This window comes from Diceros bicornis, chromosome 8 (assembly GCF_020826845.1).
Source record: "Diceros bicornis minor isolate mBicDic1 chromosome 8, mDicBic1.mat.cur, whole genome shotgun sequence".
Lineage (NCBI taxonomy): Eukaryota > Metazoa > Chordata > Mammalia > Perissodactyla > Rhinocerotidae > Diceros > Diceros bicornis.
In genome coordinates this window covers 74,300,686-74,320,322 of record NC_080747.1, presented here as the reverse complement: position 1 = coordinate 74,320,322, position 19,637 = coordinate 74,300,686, and the positions used below count along the sequence as shown (strand labels likewise).

At 34.4% G+C, this 19,637-nt stretch overlaps 1 protein-coding gene across 3 annotated transcripts in view; it reads right to left on the bottom strand.

Moving 5' to 3' along the window:
- The window catches only part of CCSER1 (coiled-coil serine rich protein 1), a 674,289-nt gene that overhangs the window by 348,489 nt on the left and 306,163 nt on the right, over positions 1-19,637 (bottom strand). The window contains exon 6 of one of the 3 annotated variants that reach the window (XM_058547511.1): positions 18,068-19,620. The exons of the other annotated variants lie outside the window; for them this stretch is intronic. Coding sequence (XP_058403494.1) covers positions 19,554-19,620 — 67 coding nt within the window. The 3' untranslated portion in view covers positions 18,068-19,553. Of the gene's footprint in view, positions 1-18,067; positions 19,621-19,637 lie in introns of those variants that run through there. 3 annotated transcript variants of the gene reach the window in all.

Below are 19,637 nucleotides of genomic sequence, written 5' to 3'. Positions count from 1 at the left end.
TGGAATATTACTCAGCCATAAAAAAGAATGAAATCCTCTCATTTGAGACAACATGAATGGATCTGAAGGGTATTATGCTAAGTGACATAAGCCAGACAGAGAAAGAAGAATTCCATATGATTTCACTTATATGAGGAATCTTAAAAAAAAAAAATCAAAACAGAAACAGACTCATAAATATAGAGAACAAATTGGTGGTTTCCAGAGGGGAGACGGGTAGAGGAAAGGGTGAAATAGGTACAAACTTTCAAGGGATAAGAGGCACAAACTTCCAGTTATAAAAAAAATAAGTCATGGGGATGTAATGTACAGCATAGGAAATACAGTCAACAATATTATAATAACTTTTATAATGACAGATGGTTATTAGGCTTGTTAAGGTGATCATTTTGTAATGTAAATAAATGTCAAATTACCAGGTTGTACACCTGAAACTAATATAATATTCTGTCAACTTTACTTCAATTAAAAAAAAACAATAAAAAATATATAACTGGATACTATCCATATCTCATTGGAAAGGTCCAAAAATACATTTAGAAAAGAGTTTTCTTAATTGTGTTTCTTCCATTTGCTAGGCTATTTTTAAAAACAGATTTGCAATTTTTTCCCAGACAACACACTACAGCTTAGAAACATATGCCAAGGTACATATCTCATATTTCTGAAATATTTGCATCTTCCAAAGTCACAGAGCAATATTTCCCATTGGCATTTTCCCATTGTGAGCATAGAGAACAGTAGCTCAACTGTCATAGAAAGTATTAAAGTGCATCAAAAGGGCAACCTGGTTGTCATCAACAGTCCAAAGCAAAAAGAAAAGAGTGGAGGCAAAGGAGAAGCAATTATTCTTAAGTCAAAGGACACAATTTACTTGCTAAAACATAATCCTCTAAAACCGACAGTGTTTATGAGCCCTGGATTAACACAGTCATTTTATATCAACAGATATTAATATCGCTAATTACCAGGATCTAGGACTTTTATGTCATGTTAAAGACCAGAAATTTAAGTATGCAATAACCAGTTACTCAGCCAACATTCTATTATTATGAAATCTTTTATCTTTTCCAAGTGAAATTCCTAGGAATATCAAATGCATTTATCATCATCACTAAGAATAAAATGATTTAAAAGTGAACTTTTACTGAAGGTCAGGAAAGGTACAAAGGAATAAATTCCTCCTCAATATTTAACCTTTTTTCTTTTTGTATTAGTGTCTATGAAGAAAAAACTATTTTATCTATTGAAACGGAAAAAAAATGAAAACACTTCATAAAGTTACACACTATAATTGCTCCATATATTCTTTTTTTTTTGTAAATTGAGATATAATTGACATATAATACTGTATTAGTTCCAGGTGTACAACATAATGATTCAATATTTGTATATATTGTGAAATGATCACCACAGTAAGTCTAGTTAACATCCATCACCACACATAGTTCACATATATTCTTTTATATTTACCATACTCTACTACTGGCATGATTTTATTTTTTGTTTGTTTGCTTTTAGGAAAAATTTGATATCCTTTTCCTTTGTTTCCTAATTATTGTCACTATACATATTTTACCTATAAATTCATAAAATTCTGAAACAATGCAAGGCTACTATTAATTTCCTATGATTAGTCTGATTTTAGAAGTCATACAAGACATTCTCCCCTAAATATGTCTTCACATCTTATGATAAAAAACATTTATTTGTTGATTTATTTGTTGGCTTGCTTGTTTGTTTTGTTTGTCAGTTGCTTTTATTTCAAATCTACATTCATCTATGTTCTAACACTATTTCTAGGTAAACTGACATCAATATTAACTAAATCAAAAGATATGGAGCAAGTACACAGACCTCTTAGTCTGCTTTCTCCTTGTTATACAAATCAGACTTACATGCCCATTTCAGAACATGGTGAGATAATTCACACTCAGACCAATTATCTGGGGCTTCATAATAATATTAAAGAGCAGCAATTCAGAATTAGTCTACTGTGTGCTGTTTTCTAGCATGAAAAAAAGAGAGAGGATTAATGTGGCCTTTAAACACCAGGATGACAAACTCAAAAAGGGCCAAAATGGTTACCAGAACAGAAGAAACCACTTATAGGAAAGAAATGTTATATGCAGTACTTTTAAATTTCTCTTGTTTTTTTTTCTGTACTTCGTGACATCGCAATTTTAAACCAATTTTTTGTACAGATGACTAATTCGGCCCCTCCTCATTTCCGGTTTTCCATGAAATAAACCTGTCCTTGGCTGCTTTCTGAATTAACCCCAAAGGAACACAAGTGACGGCTTGGTCATAGCTAAAGAGCCCAAACATGTCCCTTTCAGAGAGTGCCCTAAAACCTCAAGGTGTGATGGAACAGGAAAAGTCACAGTTTCATCAATCTTTTTTCTTGCTTATAGCTGTCACTAAGATCTGACAAAAATTCTGCTGCTGCTGCACTTATAATATTTCGATTAGTTTGTTAGAAAAAGGATTGGAACACCCTTAGCATGGTCAGCACTGGTTAGCAAGACATACAAGCTTAGGTAAATAAACGGAGTGAAAAAAATAAAGGCAAGACCATTGCATAATTTGCATATATCAACATGAATCCAGAACCATGTTCAAAAACCAAGAGACAAGCCTGCAAAGGGAAATGAAGAGTTTGATTCAAGCACTAACTGGATGTCCCAAATTTCATCACACAGGCACAGTTTTTGCTAAGAATGCAATCAGAGAAATTTAAATAGGCAGTAAATAGCATAAGTTTGAGCAGTAGGGAAGGCAACATTTCATGTCTGGAGACATGAAATAAATTTCTTGGCAGTTTTTGAGTAAGAAGCAAGTGCTTTTTCACTAGGGAATTCGGTAGACATACATTTAGTACGTGTACCTTGCACATAGTAGGTACCTTGCACATAGTTGAAGTAAAACACAGTATCAAGTTAACATTGTGGAATCAGGGCATGGATTTAGTCATACGGTAATAAGACCTTAAAATCTGATACTAACATGTATATTTCAAAACTAATTTTATTTTTAGAAACATAGGATTTATGTATTGATAAAGGATTTCCTAATAATTAATTAGGGTTTTAATGTTATATACTTGACTCAGCACTTGCAGACTCTTGGATACTTATCACTAGAGTTAAATAAATGTAAAAATTTAAAATGTAAAAAAATTGTTTTAATAAAATTTTAGGAGAGAATGATGCCTAATTTTAATCTTTGTCTTGATTTCTGTCTCTATTTAAAGATCTTAAGTGATACTACTATTTGTTATATGTCACCCGTAAAACAAAAAAAGACTTGTAAATATTTAGGACACATAAATAATTTTTATCTATTTGAATTCTTTTTGTGATGTCAATATGAAGACTTTAAGAATATGAGGATGATATCATCTTTTTATGGAAAACATTAATCCTTTGTTACAGAATACACAAGACAGAATTTTTATCATCTAAAATTTATTGCACCTGTCTACACTGAAATAATATTAAACCAGACAATTGTTGATGAAATAATCACACCAAGTTATTGATTTGAACTGAAAGCAGTAAGCAGTAATGCTTCATAACTTTTACTTCAGATCTGTGTTATATATCAGGTTTTATGAATATGTTCTCAACATAAACCTTATCAAAAATGTTAATATTCTGAATATAATAAGACCTTTGTAAATGATGGTGTTTCAGCTTTTTTTTACTGTCTATTAATGTAATCAAAATACACATTAATGCTCAGCTAGAGCAAGTATATTAAAACTCATGAATGGTATATGTGCTAGATGGTATCTGTGAACAACTACCCCTTTTCCTTCCCTCCCTTCCCTCGCTATAGCTTCCCTACGAATAGACTCGATTTTCTGACTCCATGGAGTTTGGACTTATCCATGAGACATGCTATAAAAACTGGAATGTGGGCAGAAGTGCCAGAATGCTAGTTTTTAATGCATCCTTTAAAAGACATTTCATGATTCCAACTCACTCTCATCCTCCTGCACTCCACCAGGTGAAGAGCATGCCCCGAGTAGGTGCTGATGCCAGAATGAGGAGACAAGCATACCAGGCCTGAATCCAACACTTAGCCAAAGCCAAGTTAAGCCACTGTAGCCTAATTTCAGAAAGCAAAGCAGAAGCACACTGATCCTAAGACCAATGAGCTCAGAGATGGGCAGCTGTTTGTTCTGAACTGTTAGTGCAGCAAACATGGCCAATACAATGATTTGTATTTTTCTCTGGCTTTATATCGAGTTTCTCCATTCTATTTCTAACTTATTATAACATTACACATATTTGTGATGTGCTACTTCTAATCTGTTGAGGAATGCAGCAAGGTAAAAAAAAAAAAAAACCTACATTTTAAATTAAGCTTTTTTTTGGTGAAGAAGATTGGCCCTGAGCTAACATCTGTTGCCAATCTTCCTCTTTTTGCTGAGGAAGATTGGCTCTGAGCTAACATCTATACCTATCTTTCTCTATTTTGCATGTGGGACGCAACCACAGCATGGCTTGATGAGTGGTGCATCGGTGCGTGCCCGGGATTCAAATCTGCGAACCCCAGGCCGCTGAAGCAGAGCACGTGAACTTAACCACTATGCCACCAGGCCAGCCCCATAAGCATTAAGTATCTTTCCTGATTAAACAATCAATTGCCACAAAAATGGTGGAAAAGTTCCCCCAAATAGTTTGTAAAAGCAAGTTAACATTAGAAAAAATTCTATCTAGAGTAGATGGATAATGTGTTTTCATTCCTAGTTATGAGGAGGATATAATAAGAAATAATCAACTCTTCATATACTCAACATATATTAATATTGATTGATGGTTCTTGCTTGCTTTGTCATCATAGTATAATATAGGAATTATCTCACAGTTAAATACACACAGTTCTCTCTTTGCATGGTACCATATTAACTGAAACTGATGCATAGCAAAACCACAGCCTCATTTTTGCAAGGTTCTGTGGTAACTGAAATTTAATCAAAGCAAGGACACGGTTCTAATATGCATGGGTTTCAGTTAACATGGTACCATGCAAAATGAAGACTATTGGTATTGTTAAACATTTTTCAGTTAGTAAAACATAACTTTGCAATATTACTTTTATTTTTATCACTTCAATATTGTTGCCTTAGAAATCACAATAAATAAATAATGATTCATGTTGGTCTTTCTTCCATTTTATGTATTTGATGACTTTTACTTTCTTTGGGGTTTTTGTGGTTAGTTTCCATCTATTTCAAGGAAAATACTGGTTGAATTAATCATGGTTGATTAAACTTAATGATGTTTGACTAAAATGACCAATACATTCACTCAAAGGTTAACCAGAGGACCTCATAAAAATCTGGAAAAATGGAAATGAGTCATACCTCAGTTCAAGAGTACAAATCAATTCTAAGAAATAGAATCTACTCACCTATTATTTTATTTTATTTTTGCCAGGGAAGATTTGCCCTGAGCTAACATCTGTTGCCAATTCTCCTCTTTTTTTTGCTTGAGGAAGATTAGCCCTGAGCTAACAACTGTGCCAATCTTTCCCTTTTGTATGTGGGTCACTGCCACAGCATGGCTGATGAGTGGTGTAGGTCCCCACCCAGGATCCAAACCCGAGATCCCAGGCCACCAAAGTGGAAAGCACCAAACTTAACTACTATGCCACAGGGCCAGCCCCTACTCACCTTTTATAAATAGTAAAACGTATAAAATCTATTGATAAATTTATTGCTTTCAATTCCATTTGAATCTGTGGGTCAACATTCTATACTGAATGCATTTGCCTTAAATTCCAACTCCTCAATACAAATATTATTGAGTAAAATAATTTAAAGTATAAATTTTTCTATTTTCTACTTTTTAATAAATCTATCACAGATCATTTTCTGAAAAGAACACAATGATTCTTTGGTGCCTTTCAAACTGTCCCTCAATAGCTCCGTAACTATCACCATAGGAACTGAGGCCGTTCTATCAAGCTTCTTTAATTGTTATGCCTTCAAGTGGAATCTATTATGCTTTTATTAAGTCACTCTGGACCTATGTTATCTAAATTATGTTCCAGCAGTATTATTAAGGTTACCTCAGGAAATAGGTCCCATTTATTCTTTGAGAGGTTTTTGTTTATTTTTAAACTCTGAGCAGATAACGACATTAAAATGTTTTTGTGAAAGGTATTATTTGAATGAATCCCTTTCCTGAGGAAAACAAAAATGTGAATTGATCTTAATTAATTTTAATGTCATACTGTCTTTCAGCAGTAAAAGCAAAAGGGTTTTGAGTCTCCTATTCTATTCCACTGCTGCAGGGGCCTGATAATGATAGAAATATCTGTTTACAATCTAGAACCCCAAACTGAATAACCGTGGGCCTTTTATTTAATGTCTTGGATCCTCAACCTCCACATTTGTAAACTGATGATCTCTGCCTTATATTTAGAACTGTCATTAAAAATAAATGATAATATGGCATAGGATATAAATCATTGTTCATTTGTTTTGTTATTATGATTACATGTTACTTCTCTTTTTACTTTTTTAAGTACCCATATAAAAATTAGTGGGCATTCTTTAGCTCACATAGAATTAATTCTACAATAGGGTATTATTTATTTGGAGAAATGATTTATATATTTGCTGGCATGAAATACATTGCTTTTCAGGCACTCAGTTGCCCATAAAGATGAAGTAAAGTAGGTATCAACGCAGCTAAGCTGTAACCACCTAGTAGATGGATAAATGTCCATTTCTAAAGTAAGTAGACACAAGTGGCATGTCTTAACAAGCTAACTAACTGGGGAGATCAGCACCAAGCTGGCCATTAACAGTGGTCATGTTAGTCAAGTCAAATTCATAAAAATAGTAAACCTTTAAATTGCTCCTAATAATTTTTAAAGCATCATCATCTAAGTATAACAACCTTTCGTTGTTAGGTTATTGGATATTAATCATTTCAACAAGAAGTGACAAGGGCTCAAAAATTTAAGTGACTTTCCCAAGATAAAATCCAACTCCCTAAAATTGGAGGAGGGAGTGGTACACCACATTAGTGTTCAGACAAATAGTTACTTCAGGGAACAACTGGACCAAGATTGTGAGAACATAGAAGAATCAATTTTAATACTTAGTAAATTTGCAGACAGGATTATGTTGAAACCAGATTAAGATTAGGAACTAGAAATTATGAGAGCATCTTAAAAGAATGCCCAATGAGAAAGAAGAGAAACTATAGAAATCAGGCACAGGCAAGGAGAACCAGGGTCAGAAATTAAGGCAAGAGCTACAGGCAGCCACAAGCCGTACTAGGAACCGGAAAAGAATATTACTTTGAACGAATGGCTATCTAACCCAGGAGACCCATTTCTTGTCTACGGAAAGAACTGCTCTATTCTTGAAGAAAGTATCCTGGAGTTGGGACCACGAGTTTTAAGGTGTAGGGAGCTAATTAAATGGCAGAATTTTATTTTAATTGTTATTTGAGAAAAGCAGGTAGTCTTCGACAAAAATTCTAGGTACTAGAATTGAGTACCTAGAGTACCTATTTATTGAGTACCAACTATAAACTTGATACTTTGCAGACTTTTTAAAAATCCCTCTAATGAGTCTATAAATTGAGTATAAATTTCCAAATGTGTAAATCCCTAAGATCCAGAGAAATTATGTAACTTGCTCAAGGTCACCAAACTTTCAAGAGACAGAACAAGAATTCAGAAGTAAAGTCTAAGTTGATAATTCCCCACTTTGCCCAAGATTAGCAAAATCTCAGCTGATATTATGAGAATGTTGACCCTCAAAACTGAGCTCTTTACCACTGCCCTGTGTATTTCCTAAATCTGTCTTAAAATAGAATACTAGTTATCACTTGCAGCCCAAAATAAGAGGATTTTCACATATAAGATTTAGATATAAGATATTGGAATTCATTTTTAACACTTGAGATCATATTCTATTTCTCTATGTGGAAATATTTTCTCTTCATCTTTCCCTCGTACACTGGTGTTAATGACCCTGTATAATACACTGAAATATGAATCAAGAAAGTATGCTCCTTGAAAGAAATAAACGTTGAAGAATGGCTTTAGTTATCAGAGAAAACTTAATCATGGATTTGGAAAATTATCTACCCACATCATTAATTATTAATTCCAGAACTCAGTAAAGTCCAAGGCATTCTCATTATCTTAGTATTTATTACCCAAGTCTCTATATTTATGATTCTATATAGACACGTAAAATTTACCATGCAATGAAATATGTACAAGTGAACTGACTACTTATAAAATTAATCCTCTCTCAAACACTCTCTTCCCATTCCAATCCCCACCCTCAATACAAGAAGCTTGAAAGATGATTTTTACATTAATTGCTGATTTTAAAAGGCTTTTGGAAAAGTCAATGAAATCCTGGTATATTCTTGTGAAAATGATCCTCTTAACATAATTATATACAACTGAAGTGAAGGATGTCATATTTTCAGAGCTATCATTCTATTTTGTTGAAAATATTATACCTTTCCCAAAGTTGTAATTATAACCTAAAGGTTGTAAAATATAAGGTAAACAAATTATCTTTGTGATGTGTCAGTTTTCAGCCACTTAAATCTTTTCTCACTATTTCATATAAAATTTTGGAATATTTACTGAATTCACATTTAGAAGCCTTTTTCTTATACATATTATCTTCAGATATATGTGGCTTTCTTTACTTATAAATGTTGGACTACAGAGCACTTAAATGATCATGTCATCTAACCACTCATGATAAATTTCCTCACAAATGGTAGTTCAGGGACAAGGAACATGCTATCTCTGAAGCCCTGACTTTTTCCATTTTTTCTATGTGGTAAACTCTAACAAACATTCCAGTCTGTTAAAATATCATTCCTTATGAGGAGCCTTTCTACTAACCTGTGTTGACATCTCAACACATACTACAACCCATATAACATTAGATTAATATTCATCGTTTCAATTATTTATTCCATACATGCTTATAGCGCCTACTATGAGTTTGGTGCTATGCTAAGACCTTCAAATGTAATGGTGAATAAAAAAAGGTTCCCTGCATTCATCAAATTAAAAAATTATTGTGATAAACACTTATCAAGCAAATATGTAATGGAAGGGAATATTATTTACAAAAAGAGAAAATGACTGCTGTTCATTGAAATTCTGAGAGAAGGGCATCTATGATCTACTTAAAGTGGCTTTTTTTAACATGAGAAGTGCTCCTGGGCATGATCTAAGTGGGAAAGTTGAAGACAAAAATGTTAGTTGCTCTGTTTAAGAAAATAGCAGGAGTTCTGGGTGTGTCAAGTAGTATGAAACAGAATTCCCTAGAAAGATGTCTTAAAGGATAAGAACATTTATTATTTATCTAACATAAATTACGGTAGCTAGGGGTTCACTTGGCATTCTTCTCAGCTTATTGGTTTACCGGCTCAAATATTTAAATATAGTCTTACAGTCTCAAGATGGGTGCTGTAGGTCCAAGCATACCGTCTTCATAAACAAAATCCATAGCAAGAAGGGAAACAAGATGACAAAAAAGAGCTTTTTGTCTATGTTTCAAGAGGAAAACATTTCTCAGAAGCCTTTAGTTGAATTATGTCTCATTGTCTATACCGACTCACATACCCACCTGAAGACAAAAGCCTAGTAAGTAGGAATGAGAGAGCCATGACTAGTGAAGCCTCAACCAGACATGACTCATCATTTGTGGCAGGTATATTGCTGACCTCAAAACAGAAGGGATCTATCGTAAGAAAGAAGACGAAAACTGTTGTTGTAGACAACCAGTATTATTTTCCATAATGTGTTTTCAAGAGGCAACTCTGGAGTGAGTGTGAGGCAGACACAGGATGAGAGTAGAAAGCGGAGAAGGATCTTGATAGAAAGAATACTGAGGGAAAAAACAGCAAGAGAGAAGCAGTCCATGTCAGGACTTAAGGGGAACTTTAGGACACTGATGGCAGGACACTGTACATAGGAGGCTAAAACAGAGCTGATATAGGGGCTGGCCCAGTGGTATAGCGGTTAAGTGCGCCCGCTCCGCTTTGGCAGCCTGGGGTTCGCAGGTTCGGATCCCGGGTGTGCACTGATGCACTGCTTGTTAAGCCATGCTGTGGCAGCATCCCATATAAAGTGGAGGAAGATGGGCACGGATGTTAGCCCAGGGCCAATCTTCCTCAGCAAAAAGAGGAGGATTGGCATTGGATGTTAGCTCAGGGTTAATCTTCCTCACATACACACACACAAAATAGCTGCTATAGATCAAGGATTTAGGCAAAAGAGAATATTGGAGGAAGATATGACCAGAAGGAAAGGAATTACTGATAATTTTCTGAGATGTGGGGGTGGGGGTGAGGACCATTGTATTTAACATAGTCCTTAGAAGTAAAATCCTTGACGTTTTATTTGGATATGGAGGAAAAGTGTGACTTAAAGGACTGATGATCACAATTATTCATTAGGTTACATTTTTTCACATATTTAATTATTTCCATGGTAAATAAAGTAAAGGAAAACTACAGAATGTAGAGCACATAACAGAGACCCCTTACTTGAAGAGGTGACCTTTAAAACAAGAAATGAATAGAAGCCAGTCAGTATACAAGATAAGAGGAGAATTCCAGGCAAAGCAAACAATATGTATTCAAGCCCCGAGTAAAAGGAGAAGGTATGTACTTGAGAACTGAAAGGCCAGTGTGGGGGGAGAGAAAGAGGGAACTGGCTTGAGATAGGTCAAAGGGAGAGGTGGAAGGGAGATAGATAACTCAAGGCCCTGAAGGAAATGTTGAAAAAAAATTTAACTTTACTCGAAGAGCAATGGTTTTGAGATTTCATTTTTGAAAGATCTCTGAGTTGTGAAGACTGGATTGAAGAAGGAACAGGAATAAATGTGGAATTCCACTTTGGAGGCTACTGAGACCAGCTGAGAAGTTTGTAAGGTGACATCTAGACATAACCTGATGAGAGACTTGGTATCAAGAACCGTCCTTGGCTTCAAGAAGGAACAATCAGTGGATGGTAAAACTGTTTACTGAGATAGCTAACATATGAGGAGAACTAGGTCTTGGAAAAATGCCTTTGTCTGTTTATTTAAGCTGCTAGGATGGTTGTTGGACAGGAAATTCACAATTAGTCATGCTGAGTTTGTGATGCTTATGAGGCATCCAAGGAGAGACGAAGAGTAGAACGTTGAATATACAGGACTGGAAAGGCTGGTTGGGAAATATAAATCTCCTAGGATAGGCTCTTGGAGCTTGGATGTTTAACCATTGCTTTAGTGAACACCATCAGTTTGGCACTAATCTTTGATATAAACTATCTTTCTCCGAGTCCTCCACACTTTTGTGTGTGTGTGGTAAAATACGCATAACACAAAATTTACAATTTTAATCATTTCAAAATATGTGGTTGGGTGGCATTATGTATAGTCACATTGTTGTGCCACCATCCATCTCCAGAACATTTTCATCTTACCAAACTGAAATCCATACCCATTAAATAATAATCCCCCATTCCACCCTCTGCCAGCCCCTGAAAACCACCATTCTGTCTCTGTCTCTATGAATTTGACTACTCTAAGTATCTCATATAAGTGGAATCATACAGTATTTGTCCTTTGGTTACCGGCTTATTTCATTTAGCATAATGTCTTCAAAGTCCGTCCATGTTGTAGCATGTGTCAGTATTTCCTTCCTTTTTAAGGCTGAATAATATTCCATTGTATCTATATACCACATTTTGTGTATCTGTTCATTTGTCAGTGGACACTTGGGTTGTTTCCATCTATTGGCTTGCCATTATGAATGATGCTGCTATAAACACGTTGGAGTCCCTTTTTTCAATTCTTTTGGGTGTATACCCAGAAGTGGAATTGCCAGATCATACAAGTATTCTGTTTAATTTTTTGAGGAACTGTCATACTGTTTTCCACAGCACTGCATCATTTTTCCACACTTTTTTAAAAGCTTTCGTATATCATTGAACACGGAATAAAAATGTTGACTGATTCTGGCCTGAAGCTGAAGTTTTGCGGCTTACCAAGAAACCTCCTTTCAGACTAAGCACGTAAGCAGTGCAGAAAACAGTACATATGTGGTCTACTTTTACTTATGATTCCCATGAGCTTTTATTTTAAAGGCAGTGAAACCATATTAAACTTATTCCACGAATTGTTGACCTATTAAACATAAACATGGTTATTTAGTTTCACATAATAATTAGTTTACATTTGTTATCATTCTGTCCATTTAATGACTTAGAAGTAATATTTTACACTTGATTAATTCCTGCTTTCAGATTAACTTATATATCTCATTGGGTGATTTTGATATATTTTTGAAAAATTGTGTTAAAAATTGTGTTACCTTGTGTATAAGGTAACAATGCTGCACATGAGAAGTGGAAATACTAATTTGTAACAATGTACAATAACATTTATAAATTTTTATAAAAATTTATATATTTATATAAATTTATATATATTTATAATTTTTAATAATTTATATATTTATCTTTATCATCATTATTGACATAGAATTATAATGTCATTTTAATAGGAAATTTTTATTGAGATTTTCAGTGATATTTTTATTTTGGGACAGGAAGAACAATCAATGCTTAATATCTATAATTTAACAAGCCCAATAATATCTCTGAACCTTGAAATTGAAACAATGAGTTACTTTTGTGTCAAATGAATATTGAATTTACACAGTATACACAATAGCTATTTTGACAATAGTATTCTTCCCACTGGCACAAAATAATCAGATACATAAAATATGTACAGCAGAAAAATATAAGTTCCTTGAAGAAATTCATATTGTAAATTTCTATGAGTCTGCATTTTTTTGTTTTTGTTCCTAAGATCTTTTTGAGTTGAGTATCTGTCACTTATACTCGAAAAAAGTATTGATTAATAGGAAATACACATGAGAGTCTCTGCCTCTCTGCCCGGCAATTTCCTCCGGCATTAGAGATCATCACTGGGTTACCAGTGGAATGGAGGACGAGTAAAACGAGAACCAAACTTTGCCTTTACTGGCACAACATAGACCAACCTCCCTGAATCACAGCCTTAACTCAACCAAATTTCTGAAGACAAGTGGTTAGAGAGCAGTGTATCCAATACCACCTGGCAATGCATCTAGCTGGCTTTTGAACTTTCATTTTGCTCTCAGTTCACTCCATATGGTGCGCTGAAGTAGTTACAGATTACTCTCTGGGACCTCTGGGTCATCAAAGAACATTTAAAGCTTTGTCAGTTTTGTTAAGAAAACAGAAAGTATAAAGGATGTTGTAATATTCTGTTATAATATTCTAAATCCTGTCATAGTGATGGGTGAAATAAATCATTTCCAATTTCTTTCAGGGAGCTCTAATAGCTTCTAATAATTTCTTTTCCCCTCCAGGTCAACTACAAGTATGGGAGAAAACGTGATCAATAACTGAGATAACAGTACAGTAGATTTAACAAGTCATTCCTGGTAGTTGTTATTTTTTTCTTTCTAATATAAGGAGAAAAATACTTCTTTGTGGCACATTAATCTTATAACCATAAAACTTAATCAAGTATTCAGTTCTAAATTTAAATGGTAGCCATTTACCATGCAAAAAATTTTAAATTGCCAGGTAATTAATGATGTGAAATATGTGGAAACTACATTAAATTTAAATCATAAAATTGCTGTCAGCCAGCTGCTTCCTGTTATATTTTTGACATTATCAATTTTCTGAAAGTGAAGTTTCATTCATTTTTAAAATACTTTCTAATTTGTTTCTTATTCCAATTAAATGATAAAATGTGTGCACAGTTAATATAATACAATGATTTTCAGTTTTTCTTTAACTAAAGAGCATACTTCTCTTGAAAATAGGTGAATTTCAAATGGCAAAATACAGAAAAGGAGATTTCTTCTCTATTACCCCATTCCGAATGGATGAACAAGTTTGAAATTATTTTCATAGTGATTTACAGTACAATAGAAATAATACACTTAGGAGAAAAAAGAGAATAAACATATATTTCTGTGAATCTCATTAGTCTGATATTGACTTTTGGCATTTACACACTTAATTTAGTCCTTGACATTATTCAGTCAGCATATGATGAGATGGAACAAGAAAATTAGAACATACTGAATGAAATATAATGTGTTACTAAGAAAGGAAAAATGTTTAAATTTCCATCTGGAATGTGACAGGTTTTAGTTCAGAAGACACTAGAGTCTATAGCTTGATGTAAACGTAACAGAATAGCTTCTAAATGACAAAAATGTTCAAAATAGAAAATTATTATAAATTCACCAATATTTAATTCATATTGCTTATTTTATAAAATTTTTGAAATTACATAGGACAAAGAATGTTAAAATAGCAACTCAGAATGTCAGAGTAAGAGATTATGGGACCTTACAAATATTTACTTTAAATGTTTCATTTTAAAGAGGAGATAACACAGAAATCAAATTATTTACTTAAGGTCAGACATTCAGATTATGAAAGACCTGGGGCCATGGTAACAGTTTGTATATTTCAGTTTACATTCTTTCTACTATGTAGTACGGCTGTTTCTTTATTTAAACAATAAGATGTCAAATGGTTGACATTTTAGAACTTTGCTAATTTCTTGACATCCTTCATAAAAAGGGATTACAACTGAATTCAATTTAATAAAGTGTAATGAACTATTACATAAAAAATACCACATAGCATTTTACAGGGCATATAAATAAAAATTTGGCATCATTCTAATATTCCAGAAATATCAGAAGTGCAACATGAATTTTTTTTATATTCAACCATCTCAATGCAGTTTAAAACCAAAAACAAATGAAAGACAAAAACTCTTTACAGTCAGAGTAAGAAAAAAAAAACCCAATAGCCCTGTGGTGAAATTATAACTGGTATGGAACAACTAAACACATAGAAAATACAAATAAAAATAATTGATATAAAAACACAGCACCCTTTAAAAATCTTTTCTTATACTTTAGTTTTGTTAAAAAAATAAAAATCACTTTGTTGTAATTGACCAAGTTATGCTATATCTTGTCTTAAACTAAATATAACATTTTTAAATCAAAAAAATATACTTTGACTTAATAATAATAATAATAATAATAATGCAGTTGATGTCTGGAACAGATTCTGTAGATTGGAAGGGATTTTAAGGATCACTGGGTCCTGTTACCCCTATGATGCCTAAATCCACCTGCATCATCTATACAAAACAGTCATATAAAATTTCAGTGACAAGCCGCCTGCTACATCTATTGACTGTTATCAAAATCCATCCTTATACCATAATCCATCTTTGTACATATCTTCCCTGTAGATCTTCATTATGCCTTTTAGATCTACACAGAACCAAAAACATGACATTATTTCCGGTCCCAAACTACAGAGAAAATGCTAAGCTGAATTCTGCAAAAAAGTAAAAGTCATTCAATAACTAAATTCTTAAAAGAGTATCTAAATATCTAAATTCCTTTAACAATACTTTATTTTGATGCACTGTATTATGATATTTCTTGAAGCAGGTGACATTTTAAACGGATACATTCATTGGAGAGAACATCTTGGTTTTTTTTCCGTCTTATACCATCTCTCTAAATTCATATGTGCCTCTTTACTCCTTGACAAAATACATAATTTTAACTTTATCTACATGAACTTAATAAAAGTTATTTTCCAAAGAAACATAAAAAAAGAGAAACTTACCAAAAAAGGTGTTAACAAGTAGCTAGTAAAATGAATGACACTATGTAGGACAGAAGCATTAAAAAAACAGTTTTCTTTTCTTTCTGGCTCATTTGAGGAGAAATATATGCATAAATGAAGAGGTACTGATTGATTGTGATAATCAACAGTGAAGAATTTTGTTACTTAAGTTCTATTTATTCTGTTGATTTGCAAATGCTAATCATCTTTTTGCATTATTGGTTTATAATGGCATCCATATTTTTAAGGTTGCAAAAGCCTATAAAAAGAACTGAACATGAAGGAAAAAAAAAAGAATGATTGCTTAGTATGTCAGGTTCAACATTTAGTAATTAAAGTAACTGAAAAGAAAGTATAATTTATTCTTCTTTTTTAAAGGGTCAACTTGAACAAGTTACTTAATCTCTGTGTGCCTTGGTTTCCTCAGGGGTAACCTGGGGATACTAATAGCACACAATATTGTCGGGAAAATTAAATGAGTTAATATTTACAAAGCTTAGAGTAGTGCATGACACAATATGAGCTATACAAGTGCTACTTAATAAACAAGTACATTATTTTAAACAATATATTTATAAATTCAACAAATAATAATCCAGTGCCTACAGTGTATAAAATTTTGTGCTAAACACAGGAGATTAAAAAACAAAAAACAAAACCAAAAAACACTGATAGAAAATATCTGTCCTCAGGGCCAGCCAGGTGGCATAGCGGTTAAGTTCAAGCATTCCGCTTTGGCGTCCCAGGGTTCGTGGTTTGGATCCAGGGCATGGACCTACTCACCGCTCATCAAGCCATGCTGAGGCAGTGTCCCATGAAGAAGAGCTACACCTCTACAACTATGGTACACAACTATGTACTGGGGCTTTAGGGAGAAAAAAGAAAAAGAGGAAGATTGGCCACAGATGTTAGCGCAGGGCCAATCTTCCTCAAAAAAAAAAAAAAGGAAAGAAAGAAAAGATCTATCCTCAAAAAATACCTGTTTTCAACGTCTGGTAAGAGACAGCACAGAATACAGGCAACTATATTTTCTCTAATAGGTACCATAATAAAGGTGTTCAAATATCACAGAGTGCATGGGAGTCAATTAGTCGACAAGCACCTTGATTTTTCTATCAATCATAGGAATGCTTTAATTCAAAGAAATTTGAGAATATTCCTAAATGTTTATTATAGATTCCTCTATAAAGCAAAGAAAAAAATTAGGCCCCTTCACATTTTACAACATGCTTTCCTAGACTTTTACTCCATAGAACTTCTCCCTGAAGTTTGTGTTGCCAATGTTTGTTTTACAGAGAACTATGGTTTGGAAACACAAACAGTCTTGCCCTGTCCCAGACGTCGGAGTCAGGTTTCCAGACTCCTAGTTCAGAGATTTTTCTTTTCAATCTGTATAATAAAATTACTGTTTGAATTCCATGTGACATGTTCAAATATTAATTATTCAAATATTTAGTATGTTAATATTGAAATATTAACAGTGGCTATGCATTAATCAAACCTAACTTTATTTTCAGTTTGATAGTGTCAGACAAGTATAATGGTTGGTTCTACTTTCCAAAGACAATGCATTTTACCTCAAAAATAAATAAAAATTAATCAATTCTCCAGTATTTTTTTGAGTATCTACTAGTTATTATTATCCTAAGTATCACAGAAGATAAAAAGGCAATATTTGTTGTAAAAGAGATTCAAATCGAGCAGATAAAAAAAAGATAACACTTCCTTACAAAATAAGGAGATAATCATGTTATGAGTAAGTAAACTTGAGGAAATATCTAAAATCACAAAATCCATAGAACAGCATGTATTTTTATAGCCCTCCTCCTCTATCCTCACCCCCCACTTCCTCATACAAGAGATATTAAATCAGTCACTTTTTATTGTTTTTCTTCTTTGTTCCCAGAATTATTCTACCTGTTTTACATTTAAATTTTGAATACTTAAAACATCTCACAAAGCAGACGCTATTGTCCATATTTTATCAATGAGGATACTTAATTTCAATAAAATGAATAACTTGCTCCATATCATCTGGCTGCTAAGTATAGATATACTAGATTTCAAAGCTTTTGGTTTTTCTACTAGTCTATCCCTTCTAGGGAAAAATAGGAAATTAAAATTGGGTAATATGGCGTTTCTTTGTAGTGTTATTAAATCGTTTATGCTATTATCTACACTATATAATAAATTCAAATGAAATGTGTCATTTATCTGAAAACAGAATTTTTCCCTGGGATGATGTTAGCAGGGGCAGTTGAACGCTGGCCCCATGCCTTTCATCTGTGCATAGGAGCTATGTTCACAACAATGGTGGTGCACCTGCAGTCTTTCTCAGCGATCTGATAAATTGTATTTATATTGCACTATAAAGAGAACAATGTTACTGTACTGCACTGGTGAACTGAAACACTCCAGTCATCTTATCAGGCTGTCCCAACTCAGCTGAAAAATAGCATTTGTGTGTTCAATATACAAAGAAGGACTGTCAAACCAGATGCATATGTTACAACAGGATATCTTAACTTGACAGGTTGTCTGCACAGGGGACCAGATATTATGACTCACTATGGAGCAGTAAACGACAGAAAGATAAAAATAACAACACTCAATCAAGGAGAGCGGTTTCTCTGGGGATTTTTATTTATTTATTTGGTACTAAAATCCATTGGTTCTTGAGTAACACATGAAGTCTGAAAACAATCAACTTTCTTGAGTTTTTTTTTTTAATTTAATAAACCAGTGACTTATGAGACCACATCTTCCAATAAGGTGAATAGATACTATGAAATGCAGAAGGATCCTCTCACAAGTGACATCCATTTATATAGCTTAATTGATCGAACACCTAGCCTACTCTTCTTTCCTGCCCACCCTGGGCTTCTTCCTGCACACTCAGGGCCTCAGAGGCCAGAGGGTGAATGTCCCAGCCACCCCTCTAAGCTCTGTCCACAGCCAGTGATCAGCTGTTCTTTGTAGCACCACGGGCCGTGGGTAGCGCACCCTAGAGGGGAGGACTCAGGGCCACTGAACAGGAAATTCGTGGCATGGTGGGTGGTGGAGGCATAGGCTCCTGGTGAGTGGGACCCTTGGCTCTTTGGAATTCTTGCCTTGTGGAAAGAGGCACAGCCAGAGAAGGGACATAACTGAGTCCTCTCAAGTGCAGAACTAAGGCAAGAATCCTCACTGCCTGGATCTAAGGGCAGTGGTACTAATGGACAGATCCAGGTTTTTGGAAGCCTGAAGTTTATAAAATCTAGAGGGGTCTTTTTAAAAAGTAACACATAAGTAAGAAGAAGAAAAACAAAATAGCAGGATCCCTTCTAGGACCTTGTGGAGGACCCCAGTGCCAGTGAGGGCCCTGAAACTTAAACTTCCTCAGCCTCACAGTAAATGTTCTCCTGCCACCACGGTGAAAGGTGGAGGGGAGGGGTCCTCCGCTGGTCAGAGGAGTTTTAAGGATACTTTACTTGGCTCTAGGGCCTAGCAATGGGCACACAAGTGGTCTCTTCAGAGGTCTCCTTCCGGCCCACTCCCCTGCAGTTCCCTTATTGAGGAGGCTGAGCACCCTTCACCTCTATTTCCCAGGTTTCCTTATCCTCCAGATGGTTCACTAAAAAAATTGTGGCCTCCCTGACCAGCTTTGAGAGTTCAAGATGGTGCTGCTTTCGCAGTTGGCCACCCATCTTCTCTCTCTAGATTTTCTGGACAGGTGTCAGATTCCAGTCCACGGTCTGCTTCAGTTTTCTCAGGTATAAATCAGCATCTGTCCTTTGTGTTTCCCACTGCAGAGAACACACGTGAAACTCTCCAAATGATTCTCTTCAAGACTCTTCGCGAGGCTTAGGATCAGAAAGTGACTCCTCCCAACTCCAACTCCTCTTCCAGCAGCTGTGGAGGAGACTCAC